Source organism: Xyrauchen texanus, chromosome 42 (genome assembly GCF_025860055.1).
Source record: "Xyrauchen texanus isolate HMW12.3.18 chromosome 42, RBS_HiC_50CHRs, whole genome shotgun sequence".
NCBI classification, from domain to species: Eukaryota; Metazoa; Chordata; class Actinopteri; order Cypriniformes; family Catostomidae; genus Xyrauchen; species Xyrauchen texanus.
The window spans coordinates 28,627,960-28,647,572 of record NC_068317.1 but is presented as its reverse complement, the minus strand read 5'-3'; the positions used below and the strand labels follow the sequence as shown (position 1 = coordinate 28,647,572).

Genomic DNA, 19,613 nt, shown 5'->3' with positions numbered 1-19,613 from the left:
AATGCAAACATGTTTTAGTTTGATAGTTAAATAATCATTCTTTATAGCTTCAGCATTATTTTTAAACAAAAATCCATGAATGTAGTGATATTAAGATCTGTCTAATTATGGTACGTTTGAACTGTTTCCAAACACAAAAATGTTTTTAACCATTTTTAAGCTTGTTAAAGTTGACAAATTACCGCTAGAGTTTCAATACTTTTATTACAGACCTACTTTTTAAACAAACTGCAAAAATAAGACACTTTGTTTTATATGTACTTTTTATTTTTTTATTATAGGTTTAAAGGTTGTTAGGATTTGTCAAAAATTACTTTTGCTCCAATAAATACAATTTTTAATTTGGACATTTTTTTAAAAGCATTAATTTGATATATTATATCTCTTAAGGAGAAAGCTGACGTGTTAAGAATAGTATATATCTTTTTGCTAACACTACTACAGTAAGGTTGTATTCATTAATATTAGTTAACTACATTAGTTACCATTAACTAATGATGAGCAACATTTTTACAGCACTTATAAATCTTCATTAATGTTAATTTCAACATATGCATCTTTTAAATTAAATGTATACATTTACATTAGTTTATGCACAATAACCAGATTAATAATAAATGCTGTAAAAATGTTTATATATATATATATATATATATATATATATATATATATATATATATATATATATATATATATATATATATATATAAACTGTTAGTAATACCTAATGCATTTACTAATGTTAACAAACAAAACCTTATTTTAAAAAGTGTTAGCATTTTTTCTTATTGTCATGATATTACTTTCATTCATTCATTCATTCGTTTACTGATATTTTTCTGTGTTCGCTGGGGCTCTAAAGCTAAACTGAAACTAACAATACAACCAGTGCAGCGCTTCATAATAAATACCACCCATAAAACACTCCTGTCAGTTGAATCAGAGAAGCGCAAAATGTGACTTGCTCTAACCCATATAAAACAAATGTTGCATGAAAGAAAAGGAAATAAAATACTGTATAAAACATGTGCCATGTTCGGGTCCTGACTCAACATTTGCCGCCAGTTCTTTAAAGACGAGAAATGTCATCTTATGCCATACACCAACAAAAACCTACAGCCATGGTCTGAAAGTATAGCATACACTCCAGCACACACAGCAGTCTTAAATTGAAATCTATTTGATGTGTAAAGAGAGAGGGGAGGTGGCAGACACTCTTGCAGTCCATCACAACAGTTCTGGAAGACAACGTGTCCAGAGAACTGAACTGCTCAGACGCGCTCCGTGAACTGCATGTGTAGTGTAATGTCCAACATGCTCGATCAAATGGTTTCAAACTAAAGTAAGGCCACACCATTCCTCCCAAACACGAATGCAAAGACTGCAAACAAGAAAAATACATATTTATGTATCAAACATTAAGAATAATATAAATACTGACAAAAGATTCTGTCATTTTGCTACGGTACACTAATAATAACTGCTTTGTAGATTTATGGATCTTCATATATTCGTCATAATTCAAGAACCCACATTTACTGCCTATTTATTTCTAAATATGTAAAATACATTTCTCAACTACTGGTAATAAGATATTTGTCTAAATGTTAAATACTGTACAAATTATTAACAAAGAAGATTTAACATTTGCCACACAGCACCACAAAATGTTCACCACAGTTTTCAGAAACTTCATAAAAATATATACTGACACAAAACATTTTTATCTATTGATTATATTGAGTAAATTACAGCATTCTTTTAGGACATCTACACGAGTAACTTTTCCAACAATTGCTTACAGACAGATTGTTTCACTTTGAATTGACTATATATCAAATCCAGTGGGTCAGAAGTTTACATTAATTTAACTGTGCCTATAAGCAGCTTGGAAAATGATGTCAAACCTTTAGACAATTAGCTTCTGATAGGAGGTGTACTGAATAGTAGGTGTACCTGTGGATGTATTTTAAGGCCTACCTTCAAACTCAGTGAATCTTTGCTTGACATCATGGGAAAATCTAAAGAAATCAGCCAAGACCTCATAAAAAATCTGTTTCATCCTTGGGAGCAATTTCCAAACACCTGAAGGTACCACGTTCATCTGTACAAACAATAGTACGCAAGTATAAACACCATGGGACCACACAGCCATCATACCGCTGAGGAAGGACATGCATTCTGTCTCTTAGAGATGAACGTAGTTTGGTGTGAAAAGTGCAATTCAATCCCAGAACAACAGCAAAGGACCTTGTGAAGATGCTTGAGGAAACAGGTAGACAAGTATCTATATCCACAGTAAAACAAGTCCTATATCGACATAACTTCAAAGGCTGCTCAGCAAGGGAGAATCCACTGCTCCAAAACCGCCATAAAAAGTCAGTTTGCAAGTGCACATGGGGACAAAGATCTTCCTTTTTGGAGAAATGTCCTCTGTCTGATGAAACAAAAATTGAACTGTTTGGCCATAATGACCATTGATGTGCTCGGAGGAAAAAGGGTGAGGCTTGCAAGCTGAAAAACACCATCCCAACTGTGAGGCTTAGGGGTGGCAGCATCATGTTGTGGGGGTGCTTTGCCGCAGGAGGGACTGGTGCACTTCACGAAATAGATGGCATCATGAGGAAAGAAGATTATGTGGATATATTGAAGCAACATCTCAAGACATCAGCCAGGAAGTTAAAGCTCAGTCACATATGGGTCTTCCAAATGGACAATGACCACAATCATACCTCCAAAGTTGTGGTAAAATGGCTTAAGGACAACATAGTCAAGGTATTGGAGTGGTCATCATAAAGCCCTGACCTCAACCCGATAAAAAATGTTGTGGGCAGATTTGAAAAAGTGTGTGATTAAGGAGGCCTACAAACCAGACTCAGTTACACCAGTTCTGTCTGAAGGAATGGGCCAGCAACGTATTGTGCGAAGCTTGTGGAAGGCTACCCAAAATGTTTGACCCAAGTTAAACAATTTAAAGGCAATGCCACCAAATACTAACAAAGTGTATGTAAACTTCTGACCCACTGGGAATGTGATGAAAGAAATAAAAGCTGAAATATATACCATTTAATCACGTGTGGGATATGAAATATAGATATAATTCAATTTTCTCTACTTATAATGCTCATTCTTGATATCAGCATATACTATTGCAAATGCCCATTCCTGACATCAACAACTGAATTCAAACTATTAAATATCCAAATTTTTGATATTGGTCATTTGTTTTCACTATAACAATGTTAATTTCAGATATCTATAATGTAATTGTAAAAGGTAGTAAAAAAGCCTTTTAAGATACCTTTAATGTGTTGATATCGGAAATATAGTCCCAGAAATCTGTAATACTAAATCTTAGATGTTGAAATACATTTCCAGATTTTAAAAATGAGCACTTTGCACTTTAATGATTAATATCATGAATAAAAATGTGTTGTTTTTGGAGTGAACCAAATCTAAGTGTCTAGATGTCTAAGTGACGTGGTGTTAAACTCACCATAAAGGTTGAAGGCACTTCAGCTGCTCCCTCTGCTGGTCTGATCTGGCACAGGGCTGGTGTTTATCTCCTCTTCAACACCATCCTCCTCTTCCTCTTCTTCAGCCCAGCCGCCCAAATGGCCAGAAGTGGGCGGCACCAGGCTGACTGTCTGTGAAGACAGTATCTGAGGACCTTGAACGAAAAAAAGAAGAGTTGGTTTAAAGCCTTAATGTTGATATTGTGAGATGTAGACTTATCTGAAATACAGCTGCACATCCTAAATGGCACATCATTTTAACTCCACATGTATACTAATGCTCACCACTATTAGTACTCAAATCCCTCATTGGCACAGGGGACTGAAGCAGTCCAGATGTATGCTGGGTCTTCTGCTGATGTACCTGTGGAAATACTGGAGTTAAAGCCTTTGGAAAACTATGTAGGATTATGTAGCCTTTTGTTTGTGTTTGATGTGCTTGTTTCTAATATTCCAGTACAAATACTCACCTCGTGCATGTATATAGCATGCAGGCTCATCTCAGCAGATGCAAATTCAGACACAAGGGCTGATTTGGACTGGCTGAGCATCCTGGAGTCACTTGCGGACATGCTAAAAAGGGTCAAATTAATTGCTTCAAAATTAAGCCATAATCAAAAATTTAATTGCATACATATCTGTATAGAAAACATGAACAGTTAAAGCTATCAATGCATTTGACCAGAAATAGCATTGCATTTGCAAATTTCTATTGTCTACGAAGTAATCTTTTATGCTCCAATCCAAAACCAAGTTTGCTGCCTATCTAAACAGTTTTTTAAAGTTATTTTCCATAAAAGCAATTCAAGCTTGAAGTACCACCTTCATGTTTTTGTCGCAATTGCGAGTAATTCAATTAATTATTCTGCTTATCATGTAATTAATTTGATTAGACAGCCATAATTTGAGTATCAGACATACGCCTGTATATGTATATGTATATGTATGTATATATATATATATATATTAGGGATAGGCATTCATCAATAATTTGGTATTCGAATATTTAAGCTCATTAAAAAAAAATTATATTCAAATATTCAATTATTTAAATGAAGGTAATTAATGAGTTCACTGAGCATATCCACATGCTCAGTGAACTATACTCATTTATACACACCAGTTTAAATGATGGAATGTCCCTTACCTCAGCTAGCATAGTCTTTCTCGGATGCCATGTTTGTTGTTTACAGAAGCGTTGTGGGGATTACGTTGCTACGGGGACGCTGCTTTCTAACGAGCTGCACATATATGAGAGTAAAGTGTACACCGCTTATCCATTACATTTAAACAGGAACCCAGCTTTCTTACAGTAAGCCACATTCTCACAATAACCCGCTTTTGTGGTGTCCATCTGAACGTACTGACAGAACCGAACGTACTGACAAATGTGATTTTGGTCGATCGATCGATCGATAGATAGATAGACAGACTGACAGTATGTAGGCAGTAAAATGCAAGGCAGCTCACTAGGTTTTGGAACAGAGATTCTTGCTGTTTTTTGTTAATTATTCACAAGATGACTTTCATCTGTGTGGGTGATTTAGTAAAGGCATAAATTGCTAGAGACTGGCTACTTATTACAAACGTGTTGGCATTGCCAGTTTGCTAGTTTTTGGAGTGCCTGTTTTATAAGTTACCTGTCACCCACAGTGTGCTCACTGTAGTACATAGGGCCATCTTGATGCTCTCTGGAGGATAGGAGAGTGTGTGAACGCGAACGCCCGGCATGGGGCTGCTGGGATGAAGACAGGGATGCCAGGACGCTGGCAGCTGCTGAGACTGCGCTGTTCTGTGGGATAAAATGATGATGATTCCATCCAGGGAGTCTGGACGCAGTCAGTACAGGGTGAGCCAACACGCTGGCTAACAGGTTATCAGGCTGAAAGATAATACAAATACAAAAACATACAGTAGGGTTGTTTTAAAAAAAGCTGTTTTCCTAATCTAATAAGGATTAGATATTTGTTTGTTTTCTTATTCAAATTACACTACCAGCACACTTTTTCTTTTCAGGTTTATATCAGATTTAAATCACAGACTAATTATAGTCTCAATTATTCAGAACTCACTGCATTTGCCTCATTTAGGGAAGTGAAAAATGTGTTGCCAATGAAACAAAAAGCAGATGGTGGAAGTTGGAGTGCTCGGCACTGCGTTCAGGATTATGAGCTGTGAAATAAGCAATCTGGTAGCAGGCATCGAAACAATTCAGTGGCATTAAATGAAATGTCAATATCTCATGTATTCTGGCAGTTCTTTAATATCCTGAATGCCACAGGAAGGGTTTTCATTTTCCCATTGCAATGAAGTGTTTCTAAAAATGTCGCACTCAATAAATAAACTCAAGATTTCTACTGTATAGGTGTAACCACTGAACTTCCACAACTGTAGAATAAAATACAGAGTATACATTTATAAAATCCAAACTGTAAGATACACTCCATGGACACATGAAATCAATGAGCAACCCAGCAAAGCAACACGAGAGTCAATGTGTCAAATGGTGTATTACTTTATACAGTGTATTAAGATATAAGATAATACTATACAAGTTCTATTAAAAACTTGTATTAAAGTAACACTAAAAATAAAATGTAACTTTCTTAATATATGTCCCTGATCTTACAGTGCAAAAACTATTAAACACATTCTTATAAATAAATAAATAATATTTTCATCTTTCATTAAAATGTAATAAATCTCTCATAAATCTCTCCAGCTCTAAAATGACTTCTCTTTTCTGCTGAGGTAACAAAAGCTACACTGTTGGAGAAAAATGCTATGTTGTTGAATCTCATATTTTTGCAATAATGTTCATTGTCATTACACAAAAAACAAAATATTATATATATTATATTATATATATATATATATATATATATATATATATATATATATATATATATATATATATATATATATATACACACACACATTTAAAAGTATAAATCATAGCCGTTTGTCATACTGCCTTTAATTTATTATACTTTACTTATAAAAAAACACTGTATTATATTAATTATTCACTGTAATGTAGTAAAAAGTACTATTACAGTAATGAGAATCTAATGAGAATCATGGGAGTTACAACAGTTAATCATATTTTAATATTAAAATAATGAGAATTTGCAATTAAATGTGCTTATGGAAATAATGTAAACATTCTTAATGGTCCTAAAAATAGCCTTTATTTTATTTAAGCAAAATATATTTGATGTATAATGATTTTTTAAAGGCATTCCCCATAATTTGCCTCAACCAATAATATAATAATAATAATTCCTATATAACATTTATATAGCGCTTTTCTAGGCACTCAAAGCGCTTTACATAGTATGGGGGGAATCTCCTCAACCACCAGCAGTGTGCAGCATCCACCTGGATGATGCGATGGCAGCCATAGTGCGCCAGTACGCTCACCACACACCAGCTATTGGTGGAGAGGAGAGAGTAGAGTGATGTAGCCAATTCAGGGATGGAGATTATCTATGATAGATAGAGGCCAATGGGGGGAATTTGGCCAGGACACCTAACAACCTAACAACCATGATCCAGTAAAATCCTAATATATTAAATAAAGTCCCACTCTTCACTCTGAAATATGTCACATTATGGATGCTAAAATCATTGTGAATGCCGAAGCTACTTTGTTTGGAACAGCTATAAATGATTCATAACACTGGAAACTTTACCTCAAAACAGAGGCTAAAATGATCAACTGTGACTTACACCAGTTCCAGATTCATTAGACAGTAGTGAGGTACAAAGAGGCGCTTCGGACAGCAGCAGCTGAGGAGATGGTCCTGTCTGAGCATCCTGTTGAACCTTCTCCTTCAGGTGACTGATGAACACAGAGCTCTCCTGCGGTGGCTGCCAGTGAGGGTTTTTGATGGTGAAATGCATCAGTGACAGCTCTGTCTTGCCGTTTTCAGCCTGTTGGTACACCGAAGCTTCCGTCTGACCCTCGGACATCCACTGAGAGAGAGGAAATGAAAACGTTGAGTCTTTTGGATTGCCTGACTATTTACGCAACGATGGACTCCTGAATTACACTGTTAGTCTTCATTTAAAGCAATAGCTTACATGAAAATTCTATCATAATTTACTTACTCTCATGTTATTCTAAACCCTTATGACTTTATTTCATCCGTGGAACACCAAAGGAGATGTCTGGCAGAATGTTAGCCACAGTCACCATTCACTTCCTTTGCATCTTTTTTTTTCTACCTAACATCTCCTTTTATTCTATAAATACTCAACACAGGGCACTGCATCATTGCGAGCTGAAGCATTACTATCGTTCAAACATGACGTGTGGGTACCTGTGGGTTGCCATGCCGTCTGATGTCCATCTGAGCGAATGAGCATATGTCGCCTACTCCCGCAACGTCTACTGTGAAGTTACGGAAGAAGTCGATGATTTCTAGAGACTTGCTCCTTAGGGAGAAGATGAGGATGAACGGGGTAATTATGGGGCTGAGGAGCTCCTCCAAGATAAAGACCTAGAAACAGGTGCGCAAAATTGTGAGAAACTCCCTGAAAGCATGTGTGCGGGTGTGAAAGGACCAACTGGAGAACAGGTGCAAAAAATAACTCCTTGGATGCCTTATTAGGCAGTTTCCAGAAGTAGGAAGGCATCAATGCATGTCCACCAAAGTTTGTGTAACTCTCTGTCTACTAAGATGCCGCCATCTGGTCTATTTTTTTAGCGCAGAGTAGATGTGCTCTGCACTGCCTATATCCCACAAAAACAACCTGTGTGTGGGTAGAAAGAATAAAGATGCCATCTGATGAAATAAGAAATCAGCCAGTTCATTAATACATTTTATTTTTAACATGTTTTCAACTTAATATATTTCTATTTCTTACATCACACGTGACATTATGGTGCTTTGGAAGCCAGTTTCCTTAAAGGGATAGTTCACCCAAAAATGTAAATTCTCTCATCATTTACTCACCCTCATGCCATCCCAGGTGTGTATGACTTTATCTTTTTTTCTGCATAACACAAACTGAGATTTTTAGAAGAATATCTCAGCTCTGTAGGTCCATACAATGCAAGTGAATGGTGATCAGACCTTTGTACATTAGCTCCAAAAATAAAAAAGCATAAAAGTAATCCATAAGACTCCAGTGTTTAAATCCATATCTTCAGAAGCGATATGATAGGTGTGGGTGAGAAACAGATCATAATTTAAGTCCTTTTTTCACTATAAATCTCCACTTTAACTTTCATTTTCAGATGTAAAAGTGAAAGTGGAGATTTAGAGTATCTGTTTCTCACCCACAACTGTCATATAACATTTGAGGATATAGATTTAACTGGAGTCATATGGATTACTTTTATGTTTCACTTTATGTGATTTTTGTATCTTAAAATTTCTGATCACATTTCACTTGCGTTGTGTGGGCCAAAAATCTCTGTATTCTGCAGAAGAAAGAAAGTCATACACATCTGGGCTGGCATGAGGGTGAGTAAATGATTGGAGAATTTTTTATATTGGGTGAACTATCCCTTTAGGAGATACCCTTTATGCAGAAATTAAACCTGTTATAAGCCATTCCGGCCAAACAAATTTTTTGTCCATCTGCACTGTTTTTCAGTTGTTTTTCTATGTAAACATGCTCTAAAAGGATGTCTTTGAGTGTTGTGTCACGTCAGGTTAAAAAGAACATGAACTTTTAAAAATGTTCCTTGAGACACCTGCGTTCTGTATCTTTTTTTACTGCACAAACACGTTCAGTCTGACTTTGAATGGCCCCTTAAGGCACTGACTGACTAGGCAGAAGTAGTGCACATAGTGAGTAAAAACACCTAAAAGAAGGTGAAGAATTCCTAAAGATCAGGTGCACCAAAGCAAGACAAATAGCTGAGAACAGGTGTGCAAAATAAGAAAAATAAAATGACGTTACACTACGGACATGAATGATACTTTAAATTGTGCAGCTTTTGAGGAGAGGTGTGCTGTTACTTTTTTAAGTGGTACTTTTTTAAGACTTTTATTGCAGGAGTGACCCAAGCTTTATCTAGGGACTAGAATATCGTCAAGACTTTGCACCTTCTTTCGAAAATGTAAAAATCTAGTTAGTTTAAGATAAAGACTAAAGAGGGTAGCTCCAGGCAATATATATTTTTAAATGACAGTCTGAAATGGCATTGCTCTGTCTATGTTTTGAAGTTCTCACCGCTTTGTACTGGAAAAGCTGCGCCATCTCGTCACGAGTCTCGCTCTTGTTGCCATTGCCCTTCCAGTGATCCGGCATGTAGTGAATATGGGCCAGGACACACTGCAGCAGCTGTTCAGGATACCACACCATATGTTCATCTGGAATAAATGACCTGCAAGAGTGTGAGACAATGTTAATGAAGTCCAGGTCAGTGTAACTGACCTTGCTAAGAGCATGGTACTTAGTGTACATTATGTCAGATTAAAAGTATGGAGGTAACAAGGTTAGCTGAACACATCAAACAACACTTATTATGTGACCTCAGGCCATCTGGTGTTTCTTGAATGAAATGTCTGATACTGTGTCCTGTGGATGTGCACTCACCAGATGTAGTAGATCATCTGGGTATTTCTCGCCTACTCTTTTATCATTTTTGAGGATTCGGGCATCCCTACTCCATTGGCATACTGCTTTTAGCATACACATATCTAGTAAAGAGGTATACATATTTGGACTGGTAGCAGGTACGTACCTGGTGATCGTGATGACAACGCCCAGCACAGTGATGGCCGTCAAAATGTGTTGCACCGTCAATACGTCCTCGTCATACACTGTCAACAAAATCAGCACAGCCAGCACTGAGCCGGAGAAGAAAGCCACATTCTTCGCCAGAACCGCCAACAGGGGAGAAACAAAGGCGTTCATATACTTAGCGGCCGGCTTGTATCCACGACCCAGCCTGCCTTGCAACTCATGATCCAGCTCGTTAAAGTGTCTCAGGTAAAGCCGGCCGTACAGCGACCAGCGGTGAGCACCCAAACTTCCCGGCTCCCGTTTGATGACTTCGGCATAGCTAAAAAACGCATACAACACCTGCCACACCACCACGAATGGGCAAAGCAGAAGATTGACCATGCCAGTTAGCAATATAACACGGCTGAGCTGTTTCGCAAGCTCTTGGCGGTTCGCAGCCCGTTTGTACTTGGGATGTAAACTCCATTTGTTCTGAAAAAGCGAGAGGGGCCCCCAAAAAAGAATAAGTTCAAAGTTGTACTTTAGGCCCTGCGTGAGGAAAATCATGTCTCCGAAAAAGGGCACGCGCAGTCTGACAGGCAGCAGAGACTTGTTGATCATGGCAACGGTGTAGTTTTTAAAGCGTAGGATGCGGTGGTAGATGTCCAGTTCGGAGAGTTCCCTCTTTTGGACGCACATGGGCTGCTCACGCTGCAGGTGAATCAAACGGCCTTGAACTTCTTGCCACGAGAAGTTACATAACTCGTCCTGGAAGTTATATAATAATAAAACAAAATACATAAGAGTGCTTTAGTTATAGTAAATAGTGCTTTAAATGTTAGAACAAGCATGTAATGTCTATAAATTGTAGTGTGAAATTATGTAAGTGTGGTGTAACAAATGATGCAGTTCAGAATTTATTTATCAAAATAATTACACTTCAGTAAACATGAACATTTAAAAGGACTTCAGGACTGCAACTTCAGTGGGATCAAAAACTCTGAGACCACTATTTTGCTATTTTTTCTAATTAAATAACTTTTTTTAATTGTAAATTATGTCATCAGTATAACAATTTGAAAAAGTAAAAAAAATAAATAAATCAGAATTTCTTAGTATTTGGTACATACCCCTTTTGCTTTAAAGGGATAGTTCACCCAAAAATGAAAATTCTCTTATCATATACTCACCCTCATGCCATCCCAGATGTGTATGACTTTATTTCTTCTGCAGAACACAAATTAAGATTTTAGGAGAATATCTAAATTCGTAGGTCCTTTAAACGCAAGTGAATGGTGACCAAAACTCTGAAGCTCCAGAAAGCACATAAAAGTAATCCATAAGACTACAGTGGTTAAATCAGTGTATTCTGAAGCGATATATTTGCTTTTGGGTGAGAACAGACCAAAATGTAATAATTGAAACTGCAAATGTGAAGATTTATAGAGAGAAATGTGTTATATTTTTTACCCGTTCTCACCCAAAACCTATTAGATTGCTTCAGAAGACATGGATGAAACCACTGGAGTCGTATGGTGCATGTATGCTGCATGCATGTGCTTTTTGGAGCTTCAAAGTTTTGATCACCATTCACTTGCATTGTATGGACCTACACAGCTGAAATATTCTTGAAAAATCTTAATTTGTGTTCTGCAGATGAAATAAAGTCATAAACATCTGGGATGGCATGAGGGTGAGTAAATGATGGGAGAATTCTTTTAATGACAGCATGCGCTCAGTCTATTGATAATCCATGTTATCCAGCATGATTTGAGAATGTTCCAAAAAGCATCTTGTGTGCTTCAATGGAAGGAAGGAAATCAGACCATTTGTACAAACATATTAACTTTGTTTATTTTCAGGTTTAAATTTGATTTTGACTCTCAGATTTCCAGAACTTTGGACCCCACTGTACGTCCGATAAAGGCGTAACGCATGTACCATGTCTATGGTGCATGCATATCTTACCATCTGTATTTTGAGTGCTTTAATATAAAACTGCCGGATCTCCCAGTAGCTGAGGACATTGCAGATCACCTTCACGAGCCGATAGACCCAAAAAATGGCTGCCATTATCAAGAGAAAGATGATCCAGCTGTTGCCTTCAATCCTGATTGGGTAAGAAAGATTTCATTATTATGACAGCAGGTGATTATGGCATTGCTCATGGTACATTTATGACATAATAACAATGTAGTCATCCATAACACAATGAACTGCACTTGCTAAAACATCTTGTGAATCAACAACCTAAACATGCCAAACAGCTAAATATGCAAAAAAGTCACTTCACTGAGATACGATAACCCCCCCTGAAGTAACCTGGGGTTAGTATCTTGCTCAAGGGAACAATGTTGTTCATAGTTCAAGGATCGCATTTTGTGAGGTTTGAAACTGGTACCTACTGATTGCCTGCTCATATCTATTGACCACTAGTCCACCTCCATAAAATCGGATGGCCTCTCAAGAGTTCAAATGTTTATGACATCACAAAGTCTTAATTACTTTATGAAAGCACAAGCACTTGGATGAAGTTATGATATTAATATGTTTGTGTTGTTGCACAAATCAACAACAGGAACACACTTCTACAAGATATATATTTCTTCTGGATATCTTACTATAAATGGCCTCCCTGCCCGCTCAAGCTAGTCTGGTTTGATGGTTTTAGAGGGGTGCTTATTGGTTTTTAAGCACTTTTGGAGACCAGCTAGACCTACTTAAAACAGCTAAGACCAGCAGAACCATTTTAAATCAGCAGGGTAAAGCTTGAAAATGCACATGGGTCAAGAGGTGTCCAGGAAATGTACACCAACAAAAAATATCCAATGTCAAATGGACTCACATCACACACTTTCAATCTATTTAAAACCCTTGAGCTCTACGTAACACAAAGTTTCAGTCTTATCTACGTCCACAGAAATAGAATACCAAAGTCTTGGAGCAGAACATCCTGATGTTCCAACAGATCAGATGCTTGTTTACAGATCGCTTATTCTGAGCTACTCTCTGAGGAGTCAACTCAGGTTCACACCTAGTGCTCCAGGTTAAGTTTGCTTTCGACAGAAATTGAGCTTGCTTGACAAAACAGGCAGACACTAATAACAAATCTGAAAACATTTGAAAGCTGAACACAATGTGTGTTTGAAGTGGAACGTATGATACAGCCATCAAATGTAACATCCAAGAACCATGTCAAATATATATATATATATTTATCTTGGTTCAACTACACTAACGCCAACCAGAACAGCCTGGAATCTGGGAGTAGATGACCAGCTTACCTTCACTGCCAACATCTCATCAACCGCCCAGTCTTGCAGATTCACGCTTTACAACATCAGGAAAATCAGACCTTTTCTGTCTGAATATGCTGCACAGCTCCAGGTCCAAGCTCTGATCATTTCAGGACTGGACTACTCCAATGCTCTGCTGGCCGGCCTCCCAGCTAGAATGACTAAGCTACTGCAGATGGTCCAGCAGTGCATCTGGTTTTCAACCAGCTAAAGAGGGCTCACGTCACCCCACTCTTGATTTCACTCCACTGGCTACCTATAGCTGCCCGCATTAAATTGACTATGGCCTTCAGGACAGCCAATGGAACAGTATGATTGATATATATATATATATATATATATATATATATATATATATATATATATATATATATAAAAAGCTGTCGAAGTTAACAAGTTAACGCCACATTTTCTTAAACGCCACATTTTTTTTAACGCCGTTAACACATAATATGACCTTTGAATAAACTGTAGTTCTTGAGAGGCGAGTCAATTTGTTCAAACGCCGCTAATGTCACATGCATTAACCTGCACAGCAGTAGAACGAACATACCCGCAATGCACAGACAGAGCTCAGAACTTTGTAACATGATTGCGGCGGCAAGACAGCTGACATTTGACCACCTGCCTTGCAATGCGAGGCGCGGTACGAAAGTTTCGAGGAGCGGTGCGAGTGAAAATGTGAGCGCGAGGTGATCGTCTATGTTCCATGACTGCTACCGGGTACTTGAACAAAGTAAAATGTGTCAGTAAAGGCAGCCGGTGGAGTTTCTGGTGCCCCCTAGGGAGTTGGTGCCCTACACAGACTGCGTAATATGCGTAATATGCGTATAGGGAGCAGCGGTACGGATTACCGGCTAATGGAAACCCTGCTTCTATCTACAAGGTTCTGTCACAGTGTCTCTGTTTGATAGTGCACAAGCCAATACAGAAGTTGGAGACATTGCTGGAACTCTGCAGGTAATCTACACTGTCAACCCATTTAATCCCACCAGTTACAATTGTGACCAGGTTTAAAAGGAGTTATTGATGTATTTTGCAGAAGTCAATTGTAAATGACAGTGCAGAATGTTTTGTATGAGTGGTGAAAATAGTCACATGACCAGAGCTATTTAATTCCACTGTGCTCCTGGAATGATTATTTCTGTACAAACTCCATAAAAAAGTGAAGAAAAAATATATATAATAAAGAATTAGTAAGTGTTTCAAAACTTTTGACCAGTAGTGTATATATACTATATGAAAACTTTGTTTGATAAGAAATAAGCATAAAATTTGGATGGGTTCCCAAACACCAATGAATTGCCTTGGTTTTTATGGCCATCCGTTATTAATGGATAACGATATTAAAAATGAATTATTTATAATGATTTTTAAAAAATCTTGTTGCAGAGATTCCACACACAAAGAGCAATGTCTTGCATTAATTCTAATTTTATTAGTAAATTCTATGAAGAATTAAAAATTCTATTGAATATTTTGGAAAATAACTCTTTTACTATGACTTTTTAGTCAATATACAAATCTCCATGACTTCTTAAGATTGTATGAATTAAATTTTTATTAAGATTAAGATACTTTAATGGAATATTCCAAGTTCAATACAAGTTAAGCTCAGTCGACAGCAATTGTGGCATAATTTTGAATACCACAAACATACATTTTGGCCTGGCCCTCCAAAAGCAGAAAACGAGGTTATAGTATGGCACTTACAGGCGAAGTACATGGGGCCAATATTTGAACGTTAAAATACTTAATTTTTTCAAAAGTATAGACACAAGACATAAACAAAATGCATGTAAACATGATTTAAATGTGATAAAATCCCTTACTAACCTTTTACTAACCTATAGCCAGATTTGGTTATGATGTAATGATGATGTAATGTCAACAAACCCAAAAATGACTTTACCAAAACATGTACAGCTCAAATAATACATGAGTTTTAACAGAAGAATTAATGTACCGGTAAGTGCTTTAATAAAATGTTAAGCTTCACATTTCTGTGTTTAAACCCTCCAAAAATGGTCCTTATTCATTTCCATTGTAAGCTTCACTGTAACCTACTTTTCTGCATTTTTTTTTTTAAGGAGGGATGAGTCAAAATAATTTTTTGTTGTAATCAACATCATGCCACAAATGTTGTCGACTGAGCTTAACTTCAATTGAACCAGGAATATTCCTTTAAGGTTTTCCGTGACCACTGGAACCCTGTTGAAAAGTTAGACATTTTTCTGCAAGTTTAAAGTGATTTTCAGTATGAAGAAAGTTTAAACCAATGTGTTTGTTAAATTAAACATCAGTGTAACCAAAGCTATTCAACAAGCAAAAGTCGATTTCAAACCCCAAAATGAGGACAACCAGGTTTTCCCAGTTTTATGTGCCTGTAGAGAGTGGACACACTGACCTCTCAATACACTGCTCACTGGGTAAAATAGCATCAGGAAGTGTGACCTTGTTCCTGTCCAGGGGACCGAGACTCTGGCCCGTGTGGTTGACCGCTCGGTTGGCAAAGAGAACATCATATTCCACACAGTTGAAGAGGAAAGTTGTAAACGTGACCACAAACAGGAATTGCCTGAATACAGGAATGCAAAATGTGATTAAATCAATGTAACATTTGCATTTTAAGTGATATGTTCCCAAACCCGCTCTGTCTATCAATTGCCAAACAATAAAATGAAAGCGACTTACACAAGTTCAAAAACCTCTGACAACACCATGCAGGTAAATCCATTCTTCTGATGGAAATGATAGATGTAGAAACATTGATTAAGGATGCTAACATTACAGTAATAGATTAAATAGTTTTAAAGAAGTACAACATTGTTTTGCCATTTGTGTACAGAGGCAAAGCGTATCATATTAATCCCTTGTGATGAATAAAATAGTGTGTTCTTATGAAAGAGACTGTGTGAGCACCATCATAAACCAATTCTGAGAAAATTGTAGCCTACTGGAACAGTAATGATTCTTTAGTTTATAGCTATTCCATGACTGCTTATTTTTGGACAAAAAGAATATAACATTTTAACAGCAGTTCTCTACTGGTGGGAACGCAACCCAAAAAGGGTCGCAGGCCTGTTTTGATTGGGTAACAGACAGCAGGAGACAAAAACAAAGCTCAATGCAAATAATAAAATGTAAATATCCATAAAATCATGCATAGTTACTTAGTAATGCAAAATTCTTATCTTAAGGCTTATCTGCTTTTTGATTGGAGGAAACACTTCCGTATCTTCTGTTGTTAATATATAAGCCTATGCATCCAATCAAACTCTACAGTATATCAACACAAATTAATCTGTCACTTAGTAATATGGCTAATGCTAATACAATATTTGGCCCGGTTCTATGTGTTAGTCTGGTTCATCAATTTTCTGCTGTTGTTTATGTACTTTAAAAAAAATGTCACATAATTATGCAGTTCATGATAGTTTTAACACATTTCAATGTTTGATTTTAAGGACATTTTTGATTACTTTTGTATGTTAATAATTGTAATATTGTATTTTGTCACCACTCCATGTCCAATGCAAAATGGGTCTTGAAGCAAACCAGTTGAGAACTGCTGTTTTAGAATGAGCCTCTGAGCATCAACCACATAAATGATGTCATATTATCATACTGATCCATTCACTGATTTATAAAGGATATTCTTGTGAAGAAATTGTCGAGGTTCTTGATATGATGCCATGGGTCTACAATGTAATGAGAAATCGTTGTCAGTCAATTGATAAAGAAAGAATAGTGTATTCAGTCTTGTCTGACATTATATTTCAACATGTTAACGTATAAGCTAATTTGAGCACTACACATGTCTATACACATACATGAAATTCACTTTGAGTCTAAATATGGGCTTAACTATTACAGTAGACATCGAGTAATCATTTGTGTATTGTTGTGCAATGTAAAAATGAACAATAATGACCTCGTCTACCCTCTGACACATGAATAAGTAAGTCTTCCTCTCCTTGGGGTGAGTCTTCATCATAGTCTTCTATACGCTGATACTCCTGATACGTTTCAAAATCAGCCATCCTGTTTTACATTCTACCTCTCTATGATGTTCACCATAGATCCTGGACAGATATTGCTTGAACATCATTTAAGTTATAACAATAAAAAAACAAACACAAAAAACATTTAAAAATGAATGTGGTCCCTTGATAAAATAAACTCACATTATCACTGCTATGTTTGATTTTTATATTTATGACAAAATCATAATCACATGTCCTGTTTAGATGCAGTTATGTCAAGGACAGGTTCTATTGCATCATTACACCGCGACATTTTACCTCCACAGATCATACTGACACGCAAATCTGAGCATTATTAATAAGAGAATGATTATTGCATCAAATAACGTTTATTATGAGTGCCTCAAAACAGTAATGTGTTTCACAGATTGCATTGAACAGATAACTATAAAATATGAAACTCATTCAGGCAAAACTGATCATTATTTGTATCGTCAATCATTTGTATTTTTATATTAAAAATATTTCAATTAAATGAAAACTATACAGATATAAAGATCGGAAAAAAAAAGACTCTTACCATCCGAGTAACGATGATCCTCGCCTTTGCTCTTCACAACAAAAACAGATATGACAACAAACATCGCTAGACGTCACTTTGCTTTCCTGTGGCGTCACTTCCGGGAAGACTTTTAACATATTCTGTGTAGTTTTGTTTTTGCTTTTCTTTTTTTTATATTTATGTACTGCACAATACAGTATTTTTTTTAAGTTATTTAAGAAAAGTAAAAATGCTTTGGAGCCAGAAAATATATATACGTATATTTTTTTAATATACATATTTTATATATACAGTATATTTAATTATAAATTCCTTCCGAAACAGCAAAAGAAACTTTAATTCACCAAAGTGGCATTCAATTAATCACAAAGTATAGTCAGGACATTACTGATGTAAAAAACAGCACCATCACTATTTGAAAAAAGTCATTTTTGATAAAACCTTGACAGACCCAATTTCCAGCAGCCATCATTCCAACACCGTATCCTTGAGTAATCATGCTAAATTGCTAATTTGTTACTAGAAAATCCCTTGCCATTATATCAAACACTTCTGAAAGCTATTTGGTTCATTAAAATAGGCTTAACATTGTTTTTGTGTTTGTTTTTGAGTTGCCAAAGTATACAATAGACTGACATGTCTAAAGGTCAATATTAGGTAAAACAAAATGGCAATAAAAAAAAAAAAAAACCCTTTCTATAGAAACTCGTAAGTCAATCATTGTTTTGAGGAATGACGGCTTTTGAGGAATATGTATATATCCAGAGTATATGTTATATTATTTTCATGGAATTCTTCTAATCAATGTCTTGTTCAAAATTTTGTACATGCTAAAGAGAGATCACTTTTAACACTGACTAGCTAAATTTTTTCTATGGTTGAATTACTCTGTATTTTACTTTTGTTTTAAAAGTGCATTAAATAATTTTTATGCATGTCATCTTGGACTTACACTGACACTTCCTGGATGCAGCATGATTCAAACACAAAAGTTTTCAGTTAGCGATGCCATACATTCACTATTCAGTTAGCCATGATTATTTAATTCATGAGTAAAAGTGTCCAATAACAGGGAAGGTACTAAGAGCAGCATAAGGTCATGTGATTCTAACATGGCCGCCCCCATGAGTGGACCCTCTCCATGCAGAATAAAACAGCATTTATGAGGTTACTGATATGACTAGAGTCTTCATCTCTTCTGAGTGCTCATGGTTTTATAAAAATGTTTCAAAATTACTATTTATTTTTTAAGGAGTACACATTTTTTAATGAGGAAAAAACAAACTGAGTACACCTTTAAATAATTGATTGCTTTTGTTAAAATATTTGTCCTAATGTAGATTTGTCTAATGTAGACAACCATATGTTTATAAAATGGAGCTGTCCTGGTATCTTGATGCCAGAAAGTTGCTGAAAAGTAATTAAGCCGACAACTCATCTTTTAAACAAGTATGGTTTCATATAATTTAGCCCATTTATTTTCCCCCCACTTTTTTATTTTGTGCGTCTATATATCGGGTGTTACAATTTGATATCAGTCTGTTTGTAATGACATGCGTTTTTGGAATAT

The 19,613-nt window shown here is 36.2% G+C and overlaps 1 protein-coding gene across 2 annotated transcripts; it reads right to left on the bottom strand.

Annotated features, from left to right (window-relative positions):
* Positions 1-746: 746 nt before the first annotated feature.
* On the bottom strand, positions 747-18,133 carry atg9b (autophagy related 9B). Of its 2 annotated transcripts, XM_052114946.1 has the most exons (15): positions 18,062-18,133; positions 17,430-17,580; positions 17,153-17,196; positions 16,190-16,254; positions 15,903-16,073; positions 12,168-12,309; positions 10,219-10,967; positions 9,705-9,858; positions 7,841-8,020; positions 7,248-7,493; positions 5,156-5,397; positions 3,986-4,088; positions 3,801-3,879; positions 3,497-3,670; positions 747-1,381 (listed from the first exon to the last, which is right to left on the bottom strand). In XM_052114946.1, the coding sequence occupies exons 2-14, from the start codon at positions 17,536-17,538 to the stop codon at positions 3,516-3,518; spliced, it is 2,439 nt and encodes an 812-aa protein (XP_051970906.1). In that variant the 5' UTR covers positions 17,539-17,580; positions 18,062-18,133; the 3' UTR covers positions 747-1,381; positions 3,497-3,515. The 2 variants fall into 2 exon arrangements, with proteins under 2 accessions (XP_051970906.1, XP_051970907.1); XM_052114947.1 differs by lacking the exons at positions 15,903-16,073; positions 16,190-16,254; positions 17,153-17,196; positions 17,430-17,580; positions 18,062-18,133 and adding an exon at positions 13,484-13,615.
* Positions 18,134-19,613: the final 1,480 nt, after the last annotated feature.